At 46.4% G+C, this 27207-nt stretch overlaps 3 protein-coding genes across 5 annotated transcripts in view; 1 reads left to right on the forward strand and 2 right to left on the reverse strand.

The window, feature by feature from the left end:
- Nucleotides 1-534: 534 nt before the first annotated feature.
- On the reverse strand, nt 535-5553 carry LOC144584933 (autophagy-related protein 2 homolog A-like). The gene is made up of 6 exons (XM_078382218.1): nt 5092-5553; nt 3484-3654; nt 3120-3353; nt 1958-2060; nt 878-1040; nt 535-747 (listed from the first exon to the last, which is right to left on the reverse strand). The coding sequence occupies exons 3-6, from the start codon at nt 3319-3321 to the stop codon at nt 535-537; spliced, it is 681 nt and encodes a 226-aa protein (XP_078238344.1). The 5' UTR covers nt 3322-3353; nt 3484-3654; nt 5092-5553.
- A 4355-nt stretch (nt 5554-9908) lies between these two features.
- On the reverse strand, nt 9909-18189 carry LOC144584854 (autophagy-related protein 2 homolog A-like). Its single transcript, XM_078382020.1, has 5 exons — nt 14433-18189; nt 13962-14123; nt 12820-12962; nt 11033-11108; nt 9909-10168 (listed from the first exon to the last, which is right to left on the reverse strand). The coding sequence occupies exons 2-5, from the start codon at nt 13990-13992 to the stop codon at nt 9909-9911; spliced, it is 510 nt and encodes a 169-aa protein (XP_078238146.1). The 5' UTR covers nt 13993-14123; nt 14433-18189.
- LOC144584852 (immunoglobulin superfamily member 11-like) overlaps nt 10168-27207 on the forward strand; it is a 42195-nt gene continuing 25155 nt past the window's right edge. The window contains exons 1-4 of one of the 3 annotated variants that reach the window (XM_078382018.1): nt 10168-10390; nt 19888-20051; nt 22041-22248; nt 26540-26695. In XM_078382018.1, the coding sequence (XP_078238144.1) occupies nt 19914-20051; nt 22041-22248; nt 26540-26695 (502 nt within the window). In that variant the 5' untranslated portion in view covers nt 10168-10390; nt 19888-19913. Of the gene's footprint in view, nt 10391-18215; nt 18314-19183; nt 19250-19887; nt 20052-22040; nt 22249-26539; nt 26696-27207 lie in introns of those variants that run through there. The other 2 variants (XM_078382016.1, XM_078382017.1) reach the window with 2 other exon arrangements.

Raw genomic sequence — 27207 nt, forward strand, 5'->3', positions numbered from 1 at the left:
GGGGATGAGTAGACACCACGGAAAAGTGGCAGAGGAACTCCTCTGAATCAGTGGTGGAGTAAATGCGGAAGTTCAAGCACTCATTGTGATAGACCACTCCATGCCCATGACGAAAGTTAAAAAATGTGGCCAGATGGATTGGTCCATAACAACAAATCAGCAGGTCTTATGTAAAGCTAATGGCTCTCGATTGCCAATCCAAGACCAACCTACCCTTAAACACTTTGCATTACAACAGGGATATAGCCTGCAACCATATATTGTTCCTGGGAAGACTCACTTCCCTTCTCGCGACAGCAAGATCTGCAGCTAAGCAAAGGAAGAAAGAAGAGGGAAGCAGCGTAGCAGGTGAGATATATCCCAGTCCCGGCCACTCGGGCTCCAGTCCTGAAGAAAGTGCCCGGCTGATTCCCCAGAGACTCCAGTTAAGGGAGCAGCTGAGGGGCGAGATCAGGCACTGCCTGACGCTCTGGAGAGCTGCTGCTGCTGCTGTTGGGCAGAGCAGATACGAAGGGAGACAAACAAAACAGGAGACTATCGGGGGCTGAACTGTTTCAAGGAGGACACACAGGGTCGAGCCTTAGCTCTCGTGGAACCTGAACCCCTGTTGTAGATGCTCTCGTAGAATTCCTTGCTGGGGAGGAAAATGTGCATGACGGGGAAGGTCACCTCCAGGGTGTACTGAGAGGCCTCCAAGGTCTGGGCCTGGAACTGCGCCATCTCCTCGGGATCCCCGGGGATCACCATCTGAAAGAGAAGCAGGGGAGAATGCTAGACCCAGGAGGAGGAGGAGGAGGAGGAGGCACAGAGCACAGAACCTCCAGCACCGCTGCCCTCCCCACCTCCAATCCCCCCCCCCCCGCGAGAAGGACCTCACCTCCTCTGTCTCGTACATGGTCCGCTTGGAAGAGAAAGGCGAAGGCTCCGGCTGCTTGAGCTCGCAGGGGCTTTCCGCCGACGAGAGCTCCATCTCTTCCGGCTTCAGCAGGGTGGACTCCCACGAGGCGTCGCTGGCCCGAGGCTGGAGGGTCAAAGTGATTCTGCCAGGGTAGAAAAGGCAGCGTTGGGCAAGAGTGCCCGGATCGCCCACAAATGCTCTGTCTCCAAATGGCAACCCAAAATTGGGGAGGGGGAATGCCCAAAGCAGTTGGAGAAAGATCAAAGCCCCTTCTGTTTTAAAGAAATGGTGCAAATCATGCAACCCCCCCCTCTCCCACGCCACCTATGGCCCACTAGGGCTATGTTGAGGTTCCCAGAATCTCCCAGAAAAAAAGGGGGGGGGGGAATCCAACCTCCCAGTTGTTTTTGTTTTATATTCCTCCCCTTAAAAAGCAGTGGTTCCCAACCGGAGGTCCCCGGACGTCCTTAGACTACAACTCCCAGAAGTCCTTGCCATCACAGTTAGTGGTGAAGACTTCTGGGAGTTGCAGTCGAAGGACATCTGGGGACATAAAGTGGAGAACCTGACCAAACAAACACAACCTGAAAAAAGCAGCCCTGCAAAGGCAGAGTTGCACGGATCTTGGACACCCCCCCCAGAACGCCTCAGGCTGCCATGAGCCCTGACAAAGAGGGGATGCGTTTGACCCGACACCCTCCGGGGGCTCCAAGGGGATGATGGGTGGTGGGCTAAAGGGCTCCCACAGCAAAAGGCTGTGAGGGATCCTGGAGGGGGGGGAAAGGACTCCTCCAAGGCTTCACTACTCCATGCTGGACCCTCCACTTTCAACCTCCCACCCCCAAGGTGTGTGAAATGCACCCTACAGGACTCCTCAAACCCACCCGCACGCTCCCCCTTTACCACCACCGTCTTCTATGCACATATTTGTGCATAGAAAGTAGTTCCTGAGAAAGTGGGGGGGGGCGCCTCAGACGGTTTGGGAACCCGAAACGTAGCCTTCGGACACGGACGCTGGCTCGCTCCTGTTCTCAAGGGGACCGCACCAGCCAGACTTACTTTGGGAGGAGGTACGTCTTCCCCGCCCCTCTGGCTGACAGGTCCGGGGTTTTGCCGACGCGAAAACAGGGCACGGACACCTTCTCGCCATCCTCGTACACACCTGTGAAGCCACAAAAACAGAGGCCCGGACAATAAGAAACGGGGCTACCCAGCCAAGCGATGAGTCTGTGCTCAACCTTACACCAGAGTGCCCTCCAAGGAAATCAATAATGTATAAGCATTCAAAGCATTTAACCACAACCTTAATATTGTGTGTGTGTCCATATGAACATGTACATCAAAATAAACCCCTCGAAATAAGCAGTGACGGAGAGGAATTAACCAAGTGCTAAAACCCAGCTTAAAAGCTCATATAAAAGACACTGCTCGTTGACCTCTCTTAACCTCCGACGCCTGTGGCTCCAAGTTGAACAGGCAGGTTTTCAAACCTCCATTAGATTTGGCCCACTCTGGTTCCATACGGAGGTCCTGGGGGAGAGAATTCCACAGCCAAGTGGGAAAATGCCCCCCCCAAGCCTGGAATTCCCCACTTTTAGTCCCTGGGACTGACAAAAGTCTGGGATGTGCAGACAGGAGTCCTCTTGCGAGGAATATGCCACGGCACTGGCTCTGTTAACACCAGCCGACGAAACGGGCGTTTGATGAACCTGCCCCGAGTCCTCGCTGGACCTTTGGTTTAACCTTGGGTCCCCTGTCCAAAGAACGATTAGCCTTATGAACACCGTCTCTGCCGGATCTTAAAAGGATCTTCAGGTTTTTTTTTTCTTCTACCCCCATCGGTTTAGGGACTGTTTTGTTCCACTGATGCTGCTTCCTGACGCTGCTGCTCTTATACCTCTAGGGCTAGTGCTGCACGTGACGATTTCATGGCTATCTCGTCCGCCATGCCTTGCAACAGCTTTTGCACTCATCTAGCACGAGGTGTCTTGGAAGGTGTGTCCTATGACATGTAAATAAATACCGTGTTTCCCCGAAAATAAGACAAGGCCTTTTATTAATTTTTGCTCCAAAAAACGCATAAGGGCTTATTTTCAGGCGATGATTAATTTCTACAGACCCAGGGCCTGCTTAGCGGTGGCTTCACCGCTAACCTCTCCTTCCTTGGGGAGCCCTGCCCCTGACAGGCAAGTGGGGGCGAGCAGTCGCTGTGCTTCCTTACCATGCAGGTCACTGAAGGAGGCTTCCACCTGGGTGGCCCCCACCGGCCCGAGCTCCGTGTGGAACTCCACACCAGCCACGTCCAGGCGCAAACTCTCCTTCCGCACCGCCTTCTCTGCCCAGGACCGCCTTTCGGGCCACGGACGCAGATCCGGAACGGGGAACTGGAGCCTCAGCGTGGCCTTTGGCGCCGTCCACTGCATGGTGGCCCGCCAGTTGGCAGCTGGGGGAGAATCTGCCTGGCGCCCAGGAAGGAGGGAGAGGAAGCAAACAAAAATCTGTTAAGGAGCCTTTTTTTCCCCCTGACCGGATGGGAGCGAGGGTGCCAAGGCGCTTCCTCCAATTGCTAAGCTTACCCCACTTACCAAGTGCGCCTCGGGAGGAGGCCAGGCTGGTGCGGAGGGAGAGGATGGGGTGGCACAGCGCAGCAGAGAACAAAGCCGGTCAAGGGTCCCGAGGTCCACATCGGAGGAAAACTCGGCCAGCTCGGCGGCCAGCTCCACCGTCCGCTTGGCGACGGCTTTCACAAGGCGGCTCTGCAAGGGCAGCGGCAAGGGTGAGCAGGCCTTCGGCTAAAAGCAGGCCAGCCCCATCCCGAGGAACAACAGCTGGACGGCCGCCGGACCGCCCCAAGATCGTCCGCTACCTGAGGTGAGAGACAAGATGGCGCCCCTTCCTAGATGCACGCCCAGAGAAAGAACGGCATCCAACTACGGACCAGAGAGAGTCCCATTTCCTCCCGCGGGCCCGAGGCGACTCGAGGAGTGACGGACCCTCAGAAGGGACTGTGCGGCGCAAATACAACTCTGCCCTCCAGCTCGGGAGGACGCCCCTCCGCTGCCACCGCCCAGCGCCTGCTGCCTGAGGGGAAACTGCCGCACGTTGCCCAATGATAGGGCCGGCCCTGGCTTGAGGCACTGCTCCCTCCGTGGCTTGGTCTCATCTGGCACCCTTTTCCATTCTCTTCAAAGAGAAGGTTTCGCTAAAATATTTCTGGAACAACCCTCCCTGCCGACCTCTTCCTGGATGTGCCAGTCCCTCCTTCAGAGGAGAGGGACGCCCGCCTGTGTCCCAGGGAGGTTTTTCTGGCTGAGGCGCTCCTTGTCATGGAGGAGGTCCCTTCCCACTGGGGGCTTCTCAGGCAAACATCTTTATTTCCTCCGGGCTATTTTTTTTCTCTTAAAGGAAGTGTGCTATTTCACTAAGCTTTTAATTGCTTTTTAAAAAATCTTTGGTTTTAATCCAAATATTAAGACCAACTAGAGCAGACCCACTTATTCAGTAGACAAACCAGCTCGCGTAAGTTTCATAAGGATATTGACAAGCTGGAAAGTGCCAAGAAGAGGAAAACCAAGGGATGGCGAAAGGTTATGAAACCAAGTGCTGTAATGAATGGCTAAGGGAGCAAAGCATATTTAGTGTGGAGAAGAGCAGAGGGAGAGGCAGAATGACCGCCATCTTCATGGGGTCTGTCATGGGGAAGATGGAAACAGGGCCAGGGTGGATTTAATGTAAATGACAATTTAAAATTTAAAAAAAATATCAGTTTTTAAAATTCTAATTGTCATAAAATCTGATTTTTAAAATTTAAATCATCAAATAAAGAGGCTGCAAAAAAGTTCAATATTATTTTAGGCTGCATAAACAGAGGTATAGTCTTCAAATCCTGTGAAGCACTAGTTCCGCTTTATCTGGCACTGGTTAGGTCTCCTCTAGAATGCTGTGTCCAGTTCTGAACACCCCACTTCAAGAAGGACGCCAACAAACTGGAGTAAGTTCAGAGGAGGGAACACACCGAGACAAAGACGGAGGCGTTGCGGCACCTCTAAGACCGACAGGCTCCTCTCTCGGCGTGAGCCGCCCATTCCTTCGGATGCAGGGGCCCGAGCCCGTTTTCTTCTGGTTTGGAGTTTCTGGCGGGCAACAACCCCGCCCCCGTCCGTCCCCCCCCCCCCACGTGCTGGCACACTGACCTTTCTGGACGGCCGCTTCTCCGCGTGCTTGCAACGGACACGGGCGCCAGGCTGAGGCGACTGGCCGTAGGGGAAGGCCCTCGGGGTGGCGAAGGCCAGCAGCGGCGGGAGGGAAGGAAGCCACGCCAGCTGAGGAGAGGCGCCCTCGGAGAAACGCCGCCTCGGCCCTTGCGCCGCCGCCTGCCGGGTCCAGCGGGGGACGGGCGGCCCTCCCGCTGCCGAGAGCGCCTTTTCTGGTTGCCCGGGGGAGACGGCGGCAGGGGAAGGGGGGGGAGTGTATTGCGAAGGCCGCCTCTTTCCTCTCCCCTCCGGCAGAGCCAAGCCTCACCTCGGTGTACGCCGCCGGCCTCGCTTACCTGCCGCCACCTGGCCAGAGGCCCTCCAAGGCCTCCAGCAGCCCGAAGGAGGCCTCCCAGCTGAGGCGGTTCAGCCAGGCCGAGGCCTTGTGCTCACCGCTGATCTGCACAGCAGCCCCCCCCCCCGTGAGCCTGGAGAAAAGGGGCCAAAACAGGTCCCCGTCAGGCCTTGACGATGAGCGGGAGGGCGCTTGGGGGGGGGGGGGGGAAGCCACCCCCCCATCATCATCATCACAGCTGTATGTAGCTCAGGGGAGGGGAGCCTCCAGCCCTCCGCATATCATATATGGGGCTCCCGGCTCCTCTGAACCCCACCCAGCAGGGCCAACAGTCAGGATGATGGGAACTGGAGTCCTGTGACCGCCCCCCCCCCCCAAGGGCCAAATTCTCCATCACTTCGGCAAAGGGAAGGCACGAATCAGGAGAAGCACAGACAGGGGCTGGGATGAGAAATGAGCCAAAGGGTTGTTTCATTTTATTTATTATTGATAAGAGTTTCCAGACCACCCAACTTAGTGAAAACACTCCCCGGGGCGGTTTACATAATGGGACATATAACCACCTAAAATAATCAAAAAGAAATCCTAAACATAACACCGCAAAAACAAAACAGGAAAGGTGGCCTAAGACTGATACCTGACAAATTAAATCAAACCAAATTAAATAAAATGTAACAAAACAGACAAAATATATACCAGGACAGTAGGACCCCCCCCCCATATCTACAGGGGGGTCAGTTCCAAGGCGACATATTATAATAAATGTTATTTCAACAGTGAATGCAAGACACAGCACGGTTTCTGGCTCCCTCTATTGGCCAGTTCTGGTAATTTCATCTTTAGAAATACTGTACATATTTCTAATATTTTTCTTTTAATATTTTCAGACTGTGGATAAGTGAATCAGCAGATACTGTTCCCACGGATACAGGGGTCCTGCTGTAGAATTAATCAATAACTATGATTACAAATACAACATACAAGTCTCAAAGAGGGGCATAAGAGGTTACCAAAGGCCTCCCTAAACAATTCTGTCGTCAATGATCTTCTAAAAATCTGTAAGAAGGGCAGGAGGGGTGCGTGCGCCTGTCTCATTTCTAATGGAAGTTTGTTCCCCAAAGAGGATGCCGCTGCTGAGATTGCCCAATTGCTAGCACTAGGTGTGTTTTTTAAATATTTGGAATATTGTGTCAAAGTAGGATGTGGGCAACCCAATTTCAAGTCTCCACTCAGCCATGAAACTCCCCGGGTGGCTTCCCTTCCAAGCACGATCTACCCTCACAGGGGTGTTACTGGTAAGCATAAAAAAGTCCTGTACACCGTTTTGCACTCAGTTGGAGGAAAACTGGGCTATAAATGTACCCAATCACAAAGGAAGCTAGTTTGTTAGAGCCGGTGGGGTGACCACCACACTGAGAATTTGCAAAGTTACTTGTAAGGCAAACTTGACAAGTAGATAAATCCACAACTGGGGAGCAGATAGAAGATACTCTTGACGCCAAGAAGTGTACCAGACTACTTTCAGAAAGGAGTCTCAAGACGTAATTTCATGAATCTAACTAACATAGGCCTGTCCTTAAAGAACTTCAATGGTTGCTGATATTTTCAGTGACAATAAATAAAGTTCTGTTTTTATATTGTTGACCTTTTTAATACACACACACACACACACACACACAGTGGTGCCTCCCATAGTGATTGCTCCATTTTACGATGAAATTGCTTTGCAATGGACTTTTTGCCATCACAAGAGCGATCGCTTTGCGATGCCCCCTATGGGAAAATTCACTCTGCGATGATCGCGGGGAAGCGCTTCCCCGCGATCATCCCAAAGGCCCCGCCGATCAGCTGTGCAAAAATTGGGCCTTTGGGATGATCGCGGGGGAGCGCTTTCCCACGATCATCCTAAAGGCCCTGCCGATCAGCTGTGCTGTGAGGGGTGGGGAGAGAGAGCGCCGAAGCACAGCTGATCAGCAGGGGTTTGCGCTGATCGTGGGGAAGCCATCAGCGCAAACCCCCCGCCGATCAGCTGTGCTTCGGCTCGCTCTCTCTCCCCACCCCTCGCAGCTGCAGCCTGGGCAGGGAGACTGAGACACCGCCGCCACCCTGGCCGAGAAAGACCCTCTGCAGGTGCAGAGGGTCTTTCTCAGCCAGGGTGGCGTGGCGGTGCCTCAGTCTCCCTGCCCAGGCTGTCAGTCTCCCTGCCGAGGCTGGAGCTGCGAGGGGTGGGGGGAGAGAGAGCCGAAGCACAGCTGATCGGCGGGGGTTTGCTGTTGAAGAAATTTCTACTTTCTTGCAGCATAATAAAAGTTGACCAATCCCAGTGAAATAGATCGAATCAATCCGAACAACTTCACAGCTTTTGCTTCCAACTAAAAACTTAAATAAATAAAAATCAAGCTTTTGACAGGAAAACACGCCCTGTTATCTTCAGGATATAAACGGTGTAGTAACTACACTGCATATGACAATATACACTCAATGTGATTACATCACACAATATTCCAGGTGGAGTAATTGCTTAATCAACTTACTGCTGTCCTAATGAGGTCAATTATTAGAAGCCATGAACCACTAAGTCTTTGCCCTTCTTCACAGTTCAAGACATTACTTCTCACACGTATCTCTAAAGATACTCTTATCAGTCTCAAATTTCAGGAGTGTGATTGAATCAGCTTTTTTGTTCCATTAAAGCAGATGATGCTGATGCTCCTGGCCTAAATTTTCAACATTTCTTTTCGTCTGTCTGCTATATGTCAAACCACAAGAACGTGGTATCTCATATGCCCCTGGGACCGCACCAGACCATCGTGCCTACACCCAGAAGGAGCCAAAGATCATCTGCCGGCCATAGCTCACTGTGTGAGAGGCAGTGAGTCTGTGGTTGGGCCCCTGCTGGATCTCCTTCTATGGTTACAGGCCTTGCGGCCTGCTGCTCCTGGCTGCCTCACCCCCTCTCAACATCAACCACCTGGCCTAGGGGGAGAGAGAGCTTTCAGGCCGGAGCTGCTCCTGGGACCACACCAGACCATCGTGCCTACACCCAGAAGGAGCCAAAGACCATCTGCCGGCCATTAAGAGCCTCGTGGCGCAGTGGTTAAAACGCTGTACTGCAGCTAAAACTGTGCTCACGACCTGGGGTTCAAATCCCAGGTAGCCGGCTCAAGGTTGACTCAGCCTTCCATCCTTCCGAGGTCGGTAAAATGAGTACCCAGCTTGCTGGGGGGGCAATGTGTAGCCTTTATAATTAAAATTGTAAACCGCCCGGAGAGTGCTTGTAGCGCTATGGGGCGGTATATAAGTCCAATAAATAAATAAATAAATAAATAAATAAATAAATAAATAAATAAATAAATAAATAAAATAAACACCTGGCACTCCCAAAATCCTTCACAGGCTGTACACACTGACTGATCTTTCTAAAAGATCTAAAACAAGTGTTGATACCAACCCTCTTTAGCACTGAAATTCAAAACAAAAGAGCACCAGCATTATCTTAGATTGCGCCAAGAAGAAAAATCTCCCAGTGTGTGCAATGTAGTTAGTACGCCGTTTGTATCCTGAAGATGACAGGGCATGTTTTCCTGTTGAAAACTTGATACAGTGGTGCCTCGCATTGCGATGTTAATTCGTTCGCAAAAATCACTGCAGAACGAAAATGTCGCAATGTGAAATAAAAAAGCCCATAGAAACGCATAAAAACGCGATTAATGCGTTCCTATGGGCTTAAAACTCACCGTTCAGCGAAGATCCTCCATAGCGTGGCCATTTCTGGTGCCTCTTAAGCGAGGAATCTGTCCCAGAAAACAGCGGGCGGCCATTTTGTTTATCTGGTGGCCATTTTGAAACCACTGATCAGCTGTTAAAAAATCATCACTTTGCGATGATCGGTGCCCGAAGCAAGGAACCGATCATTGCAAAGGGAAATTCCCCCACAGGGAACCTCTCAAAGCGATCGCTTTTGCGATCGCAAAAAATGCGTCGCAAAGCGATTTCGTCGCTAAACGGAGCGATCGCTATGCGAGGCGCCACTGTATTTTATTGTTTTATTAACGTTTTTACTTGGAAGCCAAAACCGTTCAGTTGTTTGGGTCAATTCAGTCTGTTTGACCGGGATTGGTGAACTTTTATATATAGCTGTAAATTTCCCTTTTATATCCCTCATGGAGAGAGCTGATTTGCTTGAGAAACCAATAGAAAATAAAATAAATGAATTTCCTGTTATTCACTCATTTCAGTAGATTTCAGCTGGTTTAACTGAGTGAGGTTTAGTTTGTTTTCAAACTTCACATGCTGTTCCTCCCCCCTCCCAGTTTTTGTATTTCAGCCTGTTGCCCTTATGCTCCGCAGCACCCGCCCCAAAAAAGTTGAAGAGAAACTTTCTGAATAAGACGGCAGCTGAAGGCCTGGCAGAACAAGCCAGAAAAAGTCTGGGGATTCTGGGGTCCTTTTCTCCTTTTCCTTACCTGATGTGGCTCTGTGGGCAGGCCTGCTCAAAGCACTGGCGTAGAGGCTGGAAATCCCGGCCGCCAAAGGCAGAGTCCTTCAGATCCCCCAGCCGGGAGAAGAAACGCTGAGCCAGAGGGTGGCTGAGGACGGCCAGGGTGGCACGATTCGGGGGCTGGTGCAGGAGGGTCAGAGTGAGCCCCCCAATCATCAAACGCAGCAGCGTCTCCGGGTGCTGGCTGTCCAGAGAGGGAGGTGGCGGCTGGCTGGCCTTACCTGAAACCGGAAGGAAGAGGAAGATGTCCATGCTGTGAACTGCCTCCAGCTGGCCCCTTTCCCCTTCTCCTCACCACTGACCTCCTGGTCCTTTCACAAGTGGAGAGACTGAGGACTGGATCCGGCCCCTTTCACAAAGCTGGCATCCTGGCACCAAGCAGAGCCCCCTCCCACGCATCGCGCCACCGTCTGGTGGAGAGCTTTTCCAACCTCTGGACACAGGTGAGGCTACAACATTTGCACAGGGTGAGGATGCGACCCTGGGGCACTCCTTCCTTCTTTCCTTCCTTCCACCCATCCTTCCCTTTCCTTTTCCTTCCTTCCTTCCCTTTCCTTCTTTCACTTCTATCCCACCTTTCTCCTTAAAAAGGACCCATGGTGGCTTACATCATTTAGAGCTTAAAACAGTAAGTATACAAATACTAAAAAAGATCAAGCAAATGTTACACCAAAAAAAGAAAAAGGAAAGAAAAAGGGAAAAGAACAAGAGCAGTACCAAAAAGGGTTTCAAAACCCTGCCCAGGCAAGCCCATCAGTGCGGGAAAGCGTGCCTGAAGAGAAAGGCAGCCTGTCCTGTCCTGGCCTGTCTGATGATACTGGAGAAAGTCCTCGGTTGTCAGCAATAGCAGAGACGGCAAAGAGCAACGTCTCCCACCGGGTGCCCCCCAGAGGGGCTTAACCACAACTCCTCAAATCCCCTAGCTGGCCTTCAGTCGGAAGCCCCCAAAGACGCTGGGGGGTTTGCATTTTGCCACCTCCCCTTGAAGCGGTTCGGATGAGAGAATGGGGCGTTTTTGCAGCCCCGTGTTCTCCTTCTCATTTTCCCCACCTTCCCCCTCTGACACACAGCAAAAACCTCCTTACTTGGAATCTTGTTGAGGCAAGGAAGGGTAGCAGCAAAGGGCGAGCACCCGAAACGCCTGGGACTACTCAAGATCAGCTGTGGGGAGAGGGGAGAGGGAAGAGGTGAGGATGGCACAAATGTGTCTCTGGAGGACAGACAATACGTGTCCCCCCCCAAGTGGGTCAACTCCTGGGGACCGCTATGTATTTCTGCTCTCCCCTGTTCGCTGTCACTGCTTCTACGTGCTGAAATATAGAGACATCTCTGGAAGGGCAAAACTGGCACTGCCAGCCCCTGGCACTCTATAGTATGGGAGGACATCTGTGGCTTCTTCCTGAACCACCAAGAGCTGCTGCAATTTCATAGAATCATAGAACAGTGAAGTTGGAAGGGGCCTACGAGGCCATCCGGTCCAACCCCCTGCTCGAGGCAGGAATCTGAGTCAAAGGAGATCTGCCAGGTGGTTGCCTAAGTTTCTTTGAATCCCTCCACTGTTGGAGCACTCATCACCTGTCAAGGTAACTGGTTCCATTGTCACACTGCTCTTTAGGGAGTTTATCCTGGTATTCAACCGAAAACTGGCTTCTTGTAACTTGAGCCCATTATTGTGTTTCCTACATTCTGGGATGATCAAGAACACATCTTGCCTCTCCTCTGTATGCCAGCCTCAGTCTTCTTTTCTCAAGGCTAAACATGCCCAATTCTTTCAGTCTTTCCTCACCAGGCTTGGTTTCCAGCCTCCTGATCAACTTTGTTGCTCTCCTTCAATTTGTTAGCATCCTTCTTGAAGCGTGGTGTCCAGAACTGGACAGAAAACTCAAGGTGAGGCCTAACCAAGTGCTGAATAGAAGAGGACTAGCACCTCACAGGATTTGGAAACTATACTTCTATTAATACAGCCTAAAATAGTATTTGCCTTTTTTGTAGCCACATCACACTGTTGGCTCATATTCAGCTTGTGATCTACAACAATTCCAAGATCCTTCTCGCTCATAGTTTTGCTGAGCCAGGTCTCCCTCATCGCGTAAATGTGAAATTGGTTTCTTTTTCCAAGGTGCAGGACTTGGCACACATCCTTGTTGAATTTCATTCTATTGTTTTCAGCCCCAAGCTGAAAGCCTATCATTTTTAATTTTGTTTCTAGTAATTTTTGGTGGCAACACGAGCTACAGCAATACCCCTGGTAGTAGCCATCAGATTTCCAAGATGGTCTCTGGATTTCAGAGGACCATCCGGTCTCTGATCCCTGCCAGCAAAGATGGGTCATGCACTACACGGGGTCAAATGAAACCCCCAGGGCCCCATGGACCCTGCTAGAGGGCCTCCATCTACTTTTTTTGCTTATTCAAACAGGCCTCTTGCCCTCTCACAGGTTTGCCTCCAATCTGTTTTACGGCTGGGGGGGGGGGACTAGTCAAGGTCTCTCTGGGCCTAAAAGAGGTCAAGTGGGGAGCAGGGAAACATCACTAAATTGTCTCCAAAAGGCCACACACAGATTTTTCAAGTTCAAAAAACCTGGGGGCGTCAGGAGAGCTGAGCCCCCCGAAGTCCAAAAAACCCTGTCAGTCCTCTGCCTCTGTCTTATAGCTGCCCTCTTGTTATATTAACAGTTTGTGGAAAGTTTCAAGGACCTCAAAAGATGGCAGTGGAATCTCTGGAAGTAAAACCCAGCAAGCAATTGTTCTGAACACCCCGCGTCCACTGAGGCCACGTCGGCAATCCCACAGAACGAGAACCACCAGAAGCACCGCGCCAGGCAGCTGACCCAGGCGGGGCGCTTTCCCCAAACCCAGGCCCACGCTCTTACTCCCGGGGCAAAGGCTGGCGCCGGCAGGTGGCTGCCGCTAGCGTCGCTGTGGGCGGAGGACTCGAGGTCAGCGTCGGACAGTTCGCTGAGGGAGCGCACGGAGGTCACGCTGCTCGACATGCGCGCCATGGAGAAGAACATCTCTGAAAGGGAATGGCAGATTTGGGGTTAGGGGAGGGAGGGAGGCGGTGCCTGCTGCCCCTGAGCACCTCTAGGAAGGGGCGGGGGAGCAGGCACAGCGGGGTGTTTTTACCTGAAGTACCCCAAGGGGAAGGCAGCAGGAATCGCTTTCCTGAAGGACGGGGAACTAGCCCTGGAAAGGGCAGCAAAGGGACCCACCAAGAATCTCGTCCACACCCAGAGGTTGCCCAAACTGGAACCTGTCCTTTCACACAGGAAAAGAAGAGGCCCAAAAAGTACCTCGAGATGACCTGTGTCAACTACAGCCTTGGGCCTTCAGATGTTCTTGGACTTCGACTCCCAGAAATCCTGGCCAGCAGAGGTGGTGGTGAAGGCTTCTGGGAGTGGTAGTCCAAGAACATCTGGAGGCCCAAGGTTGGGGACCACTCAGGATCCGGGGAAGAACTTCTGGGATTCCAAACCAGCTGTTTACAAAACACTCCAAGTCCTGAGCCTGGATGGAGGAATCTCCTGGATCCTCCCACAATTCCTTTCTCCTGCTCATTTCTCTTTCCATTTAATGATTTCATGAGTATTTGGGAAACTCTGAACAGGAATGAACTGAAATGAAATTCTTACCCCTCTCAAGCCAGATCTAAAGAGGAAGGAAATGAAAGGCATGTGGCAGAGCAATTTCACAGATTTCCCTTGGGAAACACAGAGAGCAGCTGGCATACTTTGAACTGGATGGGACTTCTTCGAGCGCTCAAGACACCCATGCCTTTGAAATACTGCGTTGGCAGGAGGTGGACTAGATGATCTCCAAAAGCCCCTTTCGGCTCTACAATTCCATGACTCTATAAACCGAGAAGTCAAGATCTAGACTCCTTCAGAAGGAAACATGCTGGAGGGGGGGATTCAAATCTTTTAGCAATTCTGATGGCAGTAGAAGGTAGAGCAGAGGACAGGCCACTCCCAAACCTGCCTAAGCCCTTCCCCGCCCCCCCCCCAAAAACAGTCACCTCCGTTCTCCAGTCCAGCACAAGTCTCCATTCCCTCCAGACGGGAGGCCGGGGCCCCAAAGCCTGAATGCAGCTGCTGGCTGAGGTCCTGTTCAATGAGTTTCAAGTCCTCTGAGTCGAGGGGGCGATTCTTGCTCAGCTGTTCTTTCAGGATACTGGGTTCTTTGGCGGCAAAGGGAAGAAGAAGAAAAATGGATTAGGAAAAGGCTTGAGGCACTTCTCCCAAGGTGTTAAGTTCAACAGCTCTGTCCCAGGTTCCTCCAGATGTGCTGGAGGGCACTCCCCATAAAACCAGAGCCAAAAGGCTGTGGGGGGGTTTGCAGGAGATGTCTGACACAGTTGGGCCGGTTTAGCACAAGCAGCGGCATCTCTAGTGAACAAGATCCCAAGAGGTGAGGATCCAGTGCCCCCACACCACCATCAGGACTCCACCTGCCGGATCTCCCTCCATCTCACTCTGGCAAGGCTCACCTGAGAGGTTCAGAGACGTCAGAAGGTCTAGCAAGAACTATTTACTTTTCCATCTGAGGTTTTGAGTGAGGTGAACTTTGTCAAGGCAGTGTAGCTGTCTTGGACTCCGGCACTGGTTTGCTACTGAACTGGCGCCACTCTCATTAGGGCTAGGCCCTTTTGGGTACATGAATGCAGGACCTGGCACTTCGAACATTCCTTTACAGGCTTGCACTGAGCTTCTTTGAGTCTTTGCATGTTTGGGTGGAACATTAATTGCCCTTTCGCTCACTTGTGTGATTAACATGGGGCTTAAGTACCAATTTATTTGTTGGTTCTCGAGAAGAGCCACTTCTTCCCCCTGTGAAGTGGATGGCTTGCTTCCACCAGGCTGCCTCATTCGTTCAAAGGCTACAGGGGATTCATGGCAGAGATACTTTGCTTCTGGCTTCTTAACTGTTCTTACTGTGTCCATGTCATGGATACCTGAAATGAAATATCTTTAGTGTTACCTTCATAAACAGAAGTAATATAAGTTGTACATTCAGTATACGTGTTTTTGAATATACACCACGTACCTTTCTTTAAGAAAACCACTCTCAACTCCATACCCAGCAAGTAGACTGGCTGAAAAGCTTGCTTTTTGTTTTACCTCTTTCTTGAATAGGCAAAGAGCCTCTTTCTTCCCTCTTGCTATGGAGGCATACCAGGCAGGCAGGATATGGGAAAGAAAAGGTAATAAGGAATGAGACAGGAAGAAGGGGTTTCTTTGGGTCTGGCCCTGCCTATTGCAGCTTACATGCTGTCCCCTACGTATTTCTCCCACAGGAAAGCAACCAGGGAGAGAAAACAAGGATCCTCACCTCTAACCTAGAGCACTCCATCTCCAGTCCACCTGAGGACTCTTTTGCCTTCTGCAGATTCCTCGTACTTTCAGCTGGTTTTAACCTTAGAAAATTGTTCACTTTTCTGGATGCTTATTGAGACCCTGTGGAGAGCCATGTGTTCCAAATGTGGGGAGCAAGAAGAGATGCTCCTGCTAGCTGCTCCACATTTATGGAACTCCTTTTGCTGGGTGGTTGCCCATGTCCTGAGGCTGCAGTCATTTCAGAAGCAGTGCTGACCCATTCAATTTGGATGTGCACTCAAGCAGCCAGAGGATGCCAGTAATCATATTTTTATTTTTATTTTCCACTACTTTTATCAAATGCTTTGTTACTCATCCTGAGCGTTTATGGTAGCTGAAATAAATGGGTGTGCAGGAACTCTCCAGACCCTGTTGCCAAGATCATTTTGCCTGACGAGCATGCCATATTTTTTCAAAAACAGAGAAAAGAGCATTGAAGAATGGGGGCCAGGATCAACACTGCATTGTCGTGGGGTGTATAGGGGAGCATATACACCCCTATTTAAAGAAAGCCCTGGAAATGGATTTTTCTTCCTTTAAAAAATTGTTTCCCAGCCAAAGCAATGGTCTGCCAAACATTTATCCTACACAAAGGAGAAGCAGAATTGCAACATTTATTATTAACTTCGCTTCTTCTTGCTTCAAGGCCAGAATGTAAAACATTGAAGAGAACCTCACAGTTTAAAAAAAAAAAAAAGGATTTGCAGTCTGGCCCGGCTGTTAGCAGCTAGCCTCTTTTATGTGTATGACATAGAATGTACATGCCATTCCTTTGTGCACAAGAAACATGGTGATTAATTATACCCCAGCAAACATATGGATCACCAAATATGGGCTGAATAAATAACCCAAAAAGGATGAAGAGTTATTTGCATTTGGAATACTATGTGAGTGTAATGATTTAAGATAAAATGTAGTATCTCACCAAAGTGGGAACAACTATGACTAAATGATCCTACTAGGTCTGCTGTTACTGAAGCTAACTGTAGACAGACAATTTCAAACCCCTCACTTTTTCTTTCTTATGGTTCTTGATCTTTAAACTAGACTTGGTCTTAGTTACAACTACTAGTTAATAATAAAGCAAACTGTTGAATCAGTGGCTGAAAAGTGTTATTCCCTATAGTAAGACATACTAGAGCAATCCCACTGAATCAGTGGGGATTTGGCAAGTCATTTCCTACATAAGTTCCAGTAATTCAAGTGGGCCTACTCTAGTTGTGACTTACTGTAAGTAAGGGAAAAGTAGGATTGCTGTATATGCCACCTTATTAAACTCACAGGAGGAAATGGAAGGAATAAATAAATTTTGACCAGATAGGCGGGGTATAAATAAATAAATAAATAAATAAATAAATAAATAAATAAATAATACACTTAACTATCTGAAACAAAAACAATATTTTAATATACAGTACTTGCACTGTTACAAAATGTAGGGTATGAGGAAATGTATTGGACAGTAAACTAGTGGGCAAGTAATGTGAGTAGAGATGGACATGAATCACAAAAATGGTAATTTATTTTGTTCTATGAGTCATCAACATTGATGAATCACAAATTATGAATTTACAAAATTTTCAATTTTTTTACTTTAAAACTCGATAAAATAGCCCCACAAGCACCTAGGGATACCATATTTGCAGGCAAGTTTCTCCTGATTCTTCATTACAATCCTTCTAGGGTTGGTGAAGTTCGGGGTTTAGATGTCTGAGTTATACACAGTAGGTTCCAGCTAAGTCACCTAGTGACACTGAAATCAAGCTTTTACTGACTCTCCTCCACAATCCCTCCATGTTTGGTGAAGATTGGGTTTTATAGCCAAATGAAAGGAAAAATCAAAAATCACTAGAAATTCATTGATTTATATTCTTCAGGGGCATTGATTCGTATAAATATGAATTGATGAATTAGCAATTTTTGAATAAATCTGGTGATTCATTTTTTATTGATACCCTTCTGTATTTGTGAGTATTTATTTGTTATATTTAGTCTAAGGCTTAGTAACTTTGCATAGCACTGGCAAAGCAATCTAGAACAACCATTCTCAGTGAGGGCCATATGACCCCCTGGAGGGACTTGGCACATTTTAAGGGAACCATTGATTGGAAAATGTGAGAACTTTCTGAAGTTTCTGAAAAATATCTGTTCCTGTTGTATCCTTGTTTGACAGGGGACCCTGGAACCTGAGAAGAACTCCTAGAGAGACATGCCCCTCACCCCCCCCCAAATGTTGAGAATAGCTAGTCTACAATAGGAGTGGAAAAAATATCCACTAAATTGTGCATTCTTTTTAGTTTAGGATATTTGAACATGATGAGAGACCTAGACATAGAAAGAGTTTCAAGCCCCATAAGATCTAGTGTGAGAATAAAACAAGTAATGCTATTTTCCTAGTCAGGATTTATGCAGTGCAACATGCTTGTGCAAAACCAGAGTCCTTTCCTTTTAAAAAGCAAAGCACACACAGAAATAAGCATGCATAGCAAGCACAGAAGCAAGCACTACCTGACTGCTTAAAAAAAATTCAAAGAACCCATTCCATGTTGCAGTTTTTTAAAAGTGCTTGAAACAAAACCAGGTGCTATCACAATTTCACACAACTTGAGTGAAAGCTTTATTTACTAATAAAATAACTCGGGTCCTGGATCAGAGCTTTTTAATCTCGTTTAAAGTCACCTGGTAGTCATGTGGTTTTTTGTCAGTGTGGCTGTCCTCTTGCTTCTCTGTGTGTTTTTTTAATTCTTGCATCTGATATAGTGATAAACAAAATGCTACATGGGGGGGGGGAGAGCTTAAAACAGGTTTCCTTGCAGCCTGATACTTTTTGTGCAGGGAGACAGACATCTCTGTGTTTTCCCCCAGTACAGACCTTGTCAGTTTCAGCCCTCCCTCTGACTCATTTTCGGCAGGAGCATTTTGTTTATAGGAGACACGAGGAGGGGGGGGGGAGGTCAGGGCTACTCTTTCACTCTCCATTAAGTGTCAAAGAAAGGTCTGTTTTAATTTATTTTATTTTATTTATTTTATTTTATTTATTAGATTTATATACCACCCATCTAGAACATGTCTACTCTGGACAGTTAAGATTTTTTTTTCCTATGTGGCATTCTGTTATTTCACTAGACCAGATATAAGGGATTGTTTAAAAAATGGAGAGACTTGAGCTAATTCCCTGTCAAATTAATCTGCACTTCCATTTGTGTTGTGTATTCACCCTATTTTACATCAATTTAAAACATGCTAACCCAAATTAAGTATTTTTAAAAAATAATGTAACTGCATCCTAAATTGTGCTACCAGTGCCAAGCCATCAAGCTGATAGTGCCAGGAAAAATATCTTGCTTTCTTACAAGAAAGGAAGGGAAAATGCAGCTATCATACCTCTGAGAATAAAATACAAAGGATTGGTTTTTGGTTCTAGAAGCAACAAATGGTGGTGGTCGTGGCGATGGAACCCTTTATTAGAATACTTGTTGAAAACAATTGCAGGATTTTTTTTTTCTTTAAAAAATACCTTTTTATTTTTTATGTCTTTGCCTGTGGCGCTGTGTGCATTTGTGCTTCTGAATAAGCCTGTCCCAACATAAACAGATGCAAACTCAGCACACACTCCTCTTCCCCTCTTTACTCCCTTGTCACCTTTGGGACGCTTACCTGTCAGAAGCAGTTTTGTGTGTGCTTTTGCCATCTGTAGCCCTGCAGGTGCTATTTAGCTTAGCAATATGAATCTGTGCCTTTTGTCTTTCTCTTGCATCCTATACCTCAAGAGCCAGAGAAACACCACTGGCTGCTCTTTATTACTCAGGGCAGAAACATGGATTGAAAAGTGGGCCAAGGAGGCTCCTGGGTTGATGGGGGAGGGGAAGGGGGGAAAGGAAAAGGGAAAAAAGAGAAAACAAGAGGAACTGGTGGAGACACTGGGAAGCGGGTAATCATATTTGTTTTGGGGATGTACATACTTGCTCATCTCCAGTGTGAGAAAAAGAAATACTGTTTTCAGCTAGTTTGGGAGTGAGACATTTTCTACTTGTATTCTATAGAGTTTTCCCATTCATGAGGACATTTTTGTACACTTTGAACAAGTTACATAATTTTTGTTATACAAATTGTACTGTTGTAATAGCTGTTGCCTTGTTGGATTGGCTTTTAAAAGCTAGAAGCTTTGGATGGTTAGTCTTCAATTTTTTAACTAATAATCTTTGGACTTCCATGCTTCCTTTGTGTTTATGTGCATGTACATGTGTGGCTTTTGCTTCTGAGGTAACAAGGGCATTAGTTTTTATAGAGGCATTTCCTACAAAATGAGAAAACATCAATGAATTAAAAAAAAAAAACAAATCAAATACAATTTCTTGACCTGTTCTCATTCTAGATATGAGAAATGTTGCAGGAGTGACCAGTTTTTGAGTTTGTTTCAGTGTGTTGAGATAGGTATCTTATCAAATAAGTAATTAATTTTTTTCCACATTCCTACTTTGTACACCCAGTTATGCCACTTTCAGACTCAACATTGTTATTTGGATAAATGGAGTACGGTATGTCATCTTAATGCTTCTTTCTTTATAGGTCTAGTGAGTCCCCTTGAGGTGTTCATGAATGCTAGGAGTGTTGAAGTTGCCCGGGGCCAGACGGCAATCCTGCCCTGCACCTTCACCACCAGTGCTTCGTTCACTAACCTGAACGTCATCTGGATGGTCACTCCGCTTTCCAACGCCAACCAACCTGAACAGGTATCTGCACCTTGGTAGGAAAGAAAAAAACAAAACCACACGAATCAGCTTATTTCTGCCTTCTCCTTTATTGATACTGGGATCCCCACAGGGTCATAGAATCATAGCGTAACTTTGGAAGGGGCCTGTAAGGCCATCGAGTCCAATCCCCTACTCAGTGCAGAAATTCTCTGTTTCTTTTCAAGTCCAGCTGAAGTGGTCTCTGTAGGTCACGTAAAGGTTATAGAGAGAGGGAAGAGAGGGAACTGTTTTGTCTGAGTTTGGTTAGTTGTATCCGTCTCCTCAAGTATCAGATAGGGGCAGGTGGATTTGATTTAAATCATTTCTATTTTTAAAATTGATTTTTTTATTATTTAAATTTTAAAAATCATTGTTTGTATTTAACTTGTGATTTAAATCAATTTGTTGTTTTTATAAAAAACATTGATTTTTTTCCACCCTGGGTAGGGCAGAGAGTCCCTATTTTAAAGACAATTAATTTGTTGTTTTTTCATGCAGCATTCTTTTGAAATGAATCCACACTGCTAGTCAAGAATAGTTGTGGTGTGCCAGTGAGGATTGTGTTGTTTTCAGCACCATTTCCCCTTTTTTTCTTTCACTTCTTAATAGATTACCTGTAGTACAAGGCAGTTCTATACTGGATGACAAATGAGCATGCAGTAACTAAAACTTTCAAATTAAATTGGCTTAAACAATGTTTTTTTTGTTTGTTTGTTTGTTTAGTGTGTGGGGTTTTTTGGCCAAAACTCTATGAAAATTGAAGGCTTTTATTTTCCGGGTGTCCTCTTAAAGCATAAAATAATGGTTGAAATTATGTTGCTTAGTGTAATAAGTCACAATTCGAGTGGGCCCACTTAAGTCAATGGGACTGCCATTGACTCACCAAATATGGTGCAGATTCCATAGAAATCAGGATGTTTTTGCAGTCTTGCATAAAATTGCATCAAGGTTATGGTTGGATGAATCTATCCAGGCTACTTTCTGTAACACTCAAAGTTATTCAAGCACAAGTGTGTTGTGTCCCATTTCTGTGCTACTTTTCATTTAAAACAATCCACATGAAAATTTAAGTGATTTTTTGTTTGCGCAAAAATACATATGTGTGTATTTTGTATGCAATTTCCCCTTATCTTTGCTTCATTGTACTTTGTATACACCCAATGTACACATTTTGAATGCAGTTTCATTGCTTGTAATTTTGTGTACATTTTTGCTGAGATGACTGCATTGAAACAAATTTGAGAAGTGCAGATATTAAGGGGCAACTGAATTCAGATTTAGGAAATACAGGTCGTCATGTTCCTAGTAATGTTACTATGTGAAACATACTTCTCTGTCATTTTGAGAAATACCAGAATTTCACCCCAATTCCTAGTCAAGGTAGTTTCCCCTTCTCTTTGCTGCATCAGTGCACATGGATGCAGATCATTACTGTTAAGGGAGCAGGCAGAGGGAGGAGAGATGTAAAGGAATGGAAGGCTGCAGCAAGCTGCCAATGAGCAAATTATCTGTATAAAACTTGACAGTAAAAAAGAGGAATAGCAGAAGGTTCTTTGTTCATTGCATCCACTTCGGGGGAATGAGATCAAGGATTTTAGGACTCTAAAATCCAGAGGAAAATTCATTTGTAGCCAAGGGAGGGAGGGTTTGGAAGCATTCCTTTGCAGAAGCTTCTTTTCTGCTCTTGGGTGCAAAGAAGGAAAGACAAAATAAACTAGATTTGATTCTTCCCTTTAGGGGGCACTTGATTGTTCTCGCCATACCATTTATATCTACTGTGTGAGTATTTCTCCATGGTAGCAAAAGCAGGAATGGAGTGCATAGTAAGGATCCAGGCACACCATATGGTTTGTCCTAGGCATTGAAAACAATTGTAGTTTGTGAGTTGCACTAAAACCACAGGATGTTGGAACTTGTGCATAATGAATGAAGGGGACCTTATTGTAACCTTTACTCCTCTTGAGCCAGTATTGTATCTTTGTTTTCCAGGTTATTATTTACCAAGGGGGTCAGATTTTTGATGGTGCACCCCAGTTTTATGGGCGAGTGGGGTTTGCGATGACAATGCCAACCACCAGTGCCTCCATCTTCATTAACAACACTCAGCTCTCGGACACTGGGACATACCAGTGTTTGGTCAACAACCCACCAGACCGAGGGGGACGGAATATTGGCGTGATTGGGCTCAATGTCTTGGGTATGTGCTTCGATAAGGCAGAATATGGCAGATGAATGGGTAGAAGAATGATAGATTTCTGGGATGGAACTGAGTGGACCTACCCCCAGAGGTTATGGAGGTGTTTGGGACCTTATTTGATTTGTTTGCCTACTTTACTTATTACTTCTTCCCTCCAATTCCCAAAGGAATTTTACAGCATAGAACACATAATAAAACAACATAATGTTTTGAATAACAGCAACAGTAACAGCTTAACACAACACACTGCCTAGCAGGAGAACGTGTTGTACAGCACGGAGGCAACTATTGACAGTGTCCTTTCCTGGTTGATGCTGTATTTGCATCTGAATATGGTGATCCTGTGCACAACAGGATCTCCTGATGGTCCAAAATCAAATGTTACGTGGGTAAAGTTACTGCTGGAATTTTCAGTTGTGGGAGAGAACACTGCATTACCCTGCTAGCTCTTCAACTTGTCTTCCACAGTTTTTGTTTGGTCCTCTGTAGCCACCCCGCAATACCCAGGGCATAACTGCACATGATACAAGACAAACCAGCTGCATTGCCATGTATGGTTGGGTTTCATTTCATTCTTATTGTTAATAAGCCGCAGCAGGCTGTATTTTGTCAAGAGCGTGATGTGCTCCTTTCTTACCCTGATGAAAATTACTCCCAACCATCACGGCATCCATTGGCCACCAAAAGCACTTACAGAGGTGTGTACGTTGAGTTTTGCTGGGAATGCACTAAAAAAGAAACAATACACCACAAAAGAGATTGTGATGATGATAAAAACAACTGTGGCATAGCAAGTGACAGATTTAGCATCATGCCCAGTTGTCCTTAGTTATAATAGTATGTGAAAAGGCAGTTTCTACTCATTGATAGTGATGTCCAAATCCTTACTGTACTTACTCCACATGTAGAAAGTCAGTATATCTCTAGTCCAACTGCTTAATGCCATTGGGGCAGAGGAGAGAGAATCCTTTTCCTTCCCTCCTGATGATACAGGTACTTTCCTTCTGTATCCCTGTCACCTTTAGATAAAGGAAACATATCAAGACATCAGACAAATCTGTGCTCTTTGGCTACTCTAGTTAATAATCACTTTGTTCCCCAAATTTCCTTGTTCATCTCTTCCTATGCTTCACCCTGGGGTCTGCCTGGAGTTGTTAACCTGGGGCAGAAGAGATAGGGTTATGGTGCAGTGTAGTTAGGGCTGTGTTCCAGGCCTGCTAGAGGGAAGCACAGATCCAAGGGAAGCAAAGGTCATGATCCAGAGATAATCCAGAGGCAAGAAGGCTAGAGATGAGCAGAGTCCTTGCCATACAGGCAAACAGCTCAGAGCCTTAGGCTGGTTGGTAGACCCTTGGCTGCCCCTGGTGGTGGAGGGAGTTGGTTAACCCAGTGGTTCTTAACGTGGGCGATAATGCCCCCCAGGGGGCGGTTTCATTTTTCAGGGGGGCGGTAGAACAAAAAGGGGCAGCGTGGGGGCGCTGGAGCAGAAGGGGGCGGTAGGGGGGCTCTGGAGCAAGCCAAACCTGTGAAGATGGCTGCAGCCTTTTTACAGTGTGAATGAATATATATTTTCCTCCAATTTTAATTTAGTTTCAGGCTTTTTGTCTTGAAATTTTTAGTTCCTGCATTTGTTTTTATGCCCTTTTTATATTTCTTTTTGCGTCTTAAAATTCACTTGCAACTAAATCATTAAATGTTACTTTTTTGGGGGCATTTCATTTTCTTGGAATTTAATTTTGTTTTCAGGGGTCATTGGATTTAAGTGTCATAAATAAATAAATAAATAAATAAATAAATAAATAAATAAATAAATAAATAAATAAATAAATAAATAATAAAAAAAATGAATAAATATCACCGTGGGGAGGGGGGTGATGATAACTTCCTCAATGGCTCAAGGGGGCGTTTCTTTCAAAAAGGTTAAGAACCACTGGGTTAACCTATACTGCAGTGGTGTCCTTGAAACCTAGAGCCCAGTTTTCCAGGTTTGTAGTTAGAAGAGAATGACAGTACTAATGCACTGAATTAAGCAGCTGGAGCCCTTTTTAAATGGGCACACATGGCATAGCTCAGGATGAACCTTGTCTTTGGAGAAAAGCTGCAAAATAGACTAAATCCAGAGTATTTACACATTTTTGGCTTGATGACGGCGTGAAACAAGACCCTTCCAGTGGCTTCACAGTTGGGCCAGCAAAGAAAAATTATTTCTCAAATCATGTTAGGGGTTTGGGTGCATTTTGTCATAAATAGGAAATGTGTCCTTTGGTGTCTTGCCTGGGCATCTATTTGGGAGTTTTGTTATGGATCGGAAGAATCATCTACATAGAATGCCCACTGACAGATTCTGTGCTAAGCATTCAGCTCAGCACTGTTCCCGTTTTTGTAATTTAGAGCAGTTTGGGAGGGAGTTCCCAAATCGGTGTAAAACACTTCTTTGGAGGCAACTCGCCTTCACAACTTAAAAAGTGCACATTTGGCTGAAATGAGAGCACAATGGCCACTTTCCCAAAATTGATGTTTCTGCTTAGCAGTCCTCCCACAGGTTGTAACCCTTTGTGTTTCCCATTCAGTTAAAAAAACAAAACTAACAAAAAAAAACCCACTGATCTGGGAACAAGAAAATAATGATATGAACTTGAGATGAAATAGACTCAGGCCATCTCCCAAATTACTTGGAAAGGACCAGTTCCATTTGTACAACAATTATTAGGATACAGATCAGGTCAGGAGGTAAACATAAATTGCTGCTTACAGCTCATACCACCACCACCCCCAAATTCTCAAGGGCCTCCATTTTGTCATCCCTCAGATTAATTTCATACAGTTTTGTTAATATGTCGGTATTATTTTGTGCTTCAGGCTGCCTTGAGGAGAGCATAGTTTTGAAAGGCAACTGAGAAATTGATTAATTAAAAAGAAATAAGCTTTCCTCAGCCTTTTTCTGTGGGTCTCTCCTTTCATCATGATACTTCCACTGCCAGTTGCTTTAAGCATGTCTCCTACGTATTTCCTGAAGTTAGTTGCCTATTTTACTCCCATTCATTTAACAATCCTGCCTCTATATTTTCCTTCCCTCATCTTCACTGTCTTTTGCAACTTCTCTCCACTCAGCATCCTATTTTGCAGTTTCAGTGTCTCAAGGCGGCTGAGCAGTGGGATTACTCCCTTCACTTCCCTCTAAAAAGCTGAATGATTTACAAACTTCCTTTCTTGTGGTATTCACATGCTCAGTAGTGGTAAATGTTTGTGAAGACCTCAGAACAGCTTGGTCAATGACTAGGGAAATTTATTGGCACCACATGCCTTAAGACGTAGTGCTGAGTGAAAATATACTGAAATGGGAGCTTCCCGTGCGAGTTCTAATTTTCCCTCAGAATGACTTTCAGGAAAAGGCCACATTTTTCTGGGATATTCTGAGGGTACACAGAATGATGAGGAAGTGGCAGAGCAGCAGTGAAATTCACCCTAATCTTGGGCAAAGGCAGGATGCCTTTACATTGCTGTCTCCTCTCATGATATCGTCCAAGATAAACTTTCAGAATTTTGGCACTTCACAATTGTACCAACTGCAGTATACATTGCTATATTGTAAAGTGCTTGTAAGAGGGTGCTATATGAAGAAAGTGAGAGAATCTGTGTGTGTGGTCCATTTTTATCATTTTTCTAAAAAAAAAAAAAAATGTTACTTCTAAGGATACTTATTTCTCCCACCACTGGTAGTATCTTTCTGCATATGGAATAACATTAAACTTCCCATCCTCATCCAGATGACAGAACAAGGCTTGAAGCAAAGAATTTTAATGATATTTTTATTGTCTTAGCTGGTGGGGAGCTGCAGATGTTGTTCTTCCCTGTAGAGGATACTAATCGAATATGGCCACCATTAAGCCAGCAGTTTCTATGAGAACTTGCTTGCTAGCTACACAAGCCTTAGCAGGTGACCTTGCCTGTTGCTTCCTGAGTAGTCTTAAGCCATCTGTACCTTCTACCTTCTCACCCTGCCTTTTCAACTTTGTATAGAAAACAAACAAACACAATTGTTTGTACTCTGTGACCATCAGTCCACAGGCAACTGTCGTCCTCCAGATGTATTTGAGTTGCAGTTCCCTGAGGCCCTCACTACTTGGTTTTCTAGCTAGAGCGGGAAAGTTGTAGGTGAAAAATATGGATTGCCACAATTGTGCATCTTTGCCAGACAGGTTAAAGACTGTAGAAAGAAAGACCAGTGGCCCCAGCCATCAAACATAGCTTATAATTTTTTTTTCTCTTTGCCGTCTGCTACTGTTTGTAGTCTCTCCCTCTGCCCCAATCTGCAGAATTCAGGGATCTTTGAACATTGGCAGTGACATCACACTGAACTGCAATTCTGAAGAAGGCATCCCTCGGCCAACCTACCACTGGGAAAAATTGGACAGTGCTCCCAAGCTGCCTCCAACGGCCACACAAGGTATACTATACATGGTTTCCCCCAGATTGTTTCATTTATGCTTTGTTTGACTTTCTGATGCTGACACCAGATCACAACTTAAAACAACAGGCTCAAAGCTGCCACTTGATTACTTGCATCTGACAAAAAGTCCCAATTCAAGGCAATCATGGATTGCAGAGAAACATTTAGTATCATTATCATTGGTTGTTCTGGGTTTTTCAGGCTATGGCCGTGTTCTGAAGGTTGTTCTTCCTGACGTTTCACCAGTCTCTGTGGCCGGCATCTTCAGAGGACAGCAACCTGTTGCCGTCCTCTGAAGATGCCAACCACAGAGACTGGCAAAACGTTAGGAAGAACAACCTTCAGAACACGGCCAAAGAGCCCGAAAAACCCAGAAACAACCATTAGATCCCGGCCGTGAAAGCCTTTGCGAATATATCATTATCATTTTCATTCCGGGAGGCAGTGGAAAACAGGAGGGCCTGGCATGTTCTGGTCCTTGGGGTCACGAAGAGTCGGACACGACTTAA

This window comes from Pogona vitticeps, chromosome 15, assembly GCF_051106095.1.
Source record: "Pogona vitticeps strain Pit_001003342236 chromosome 15, PviZW2.1, whole genome shotgun sequence".
Classification (NCBI taxonomy): domain Eukaryota; kingdom Metazoa; phylum Chordata; class Lepidosauria; order Squamata; family Agamidae; genus Pogona; species Pogona vitticeps.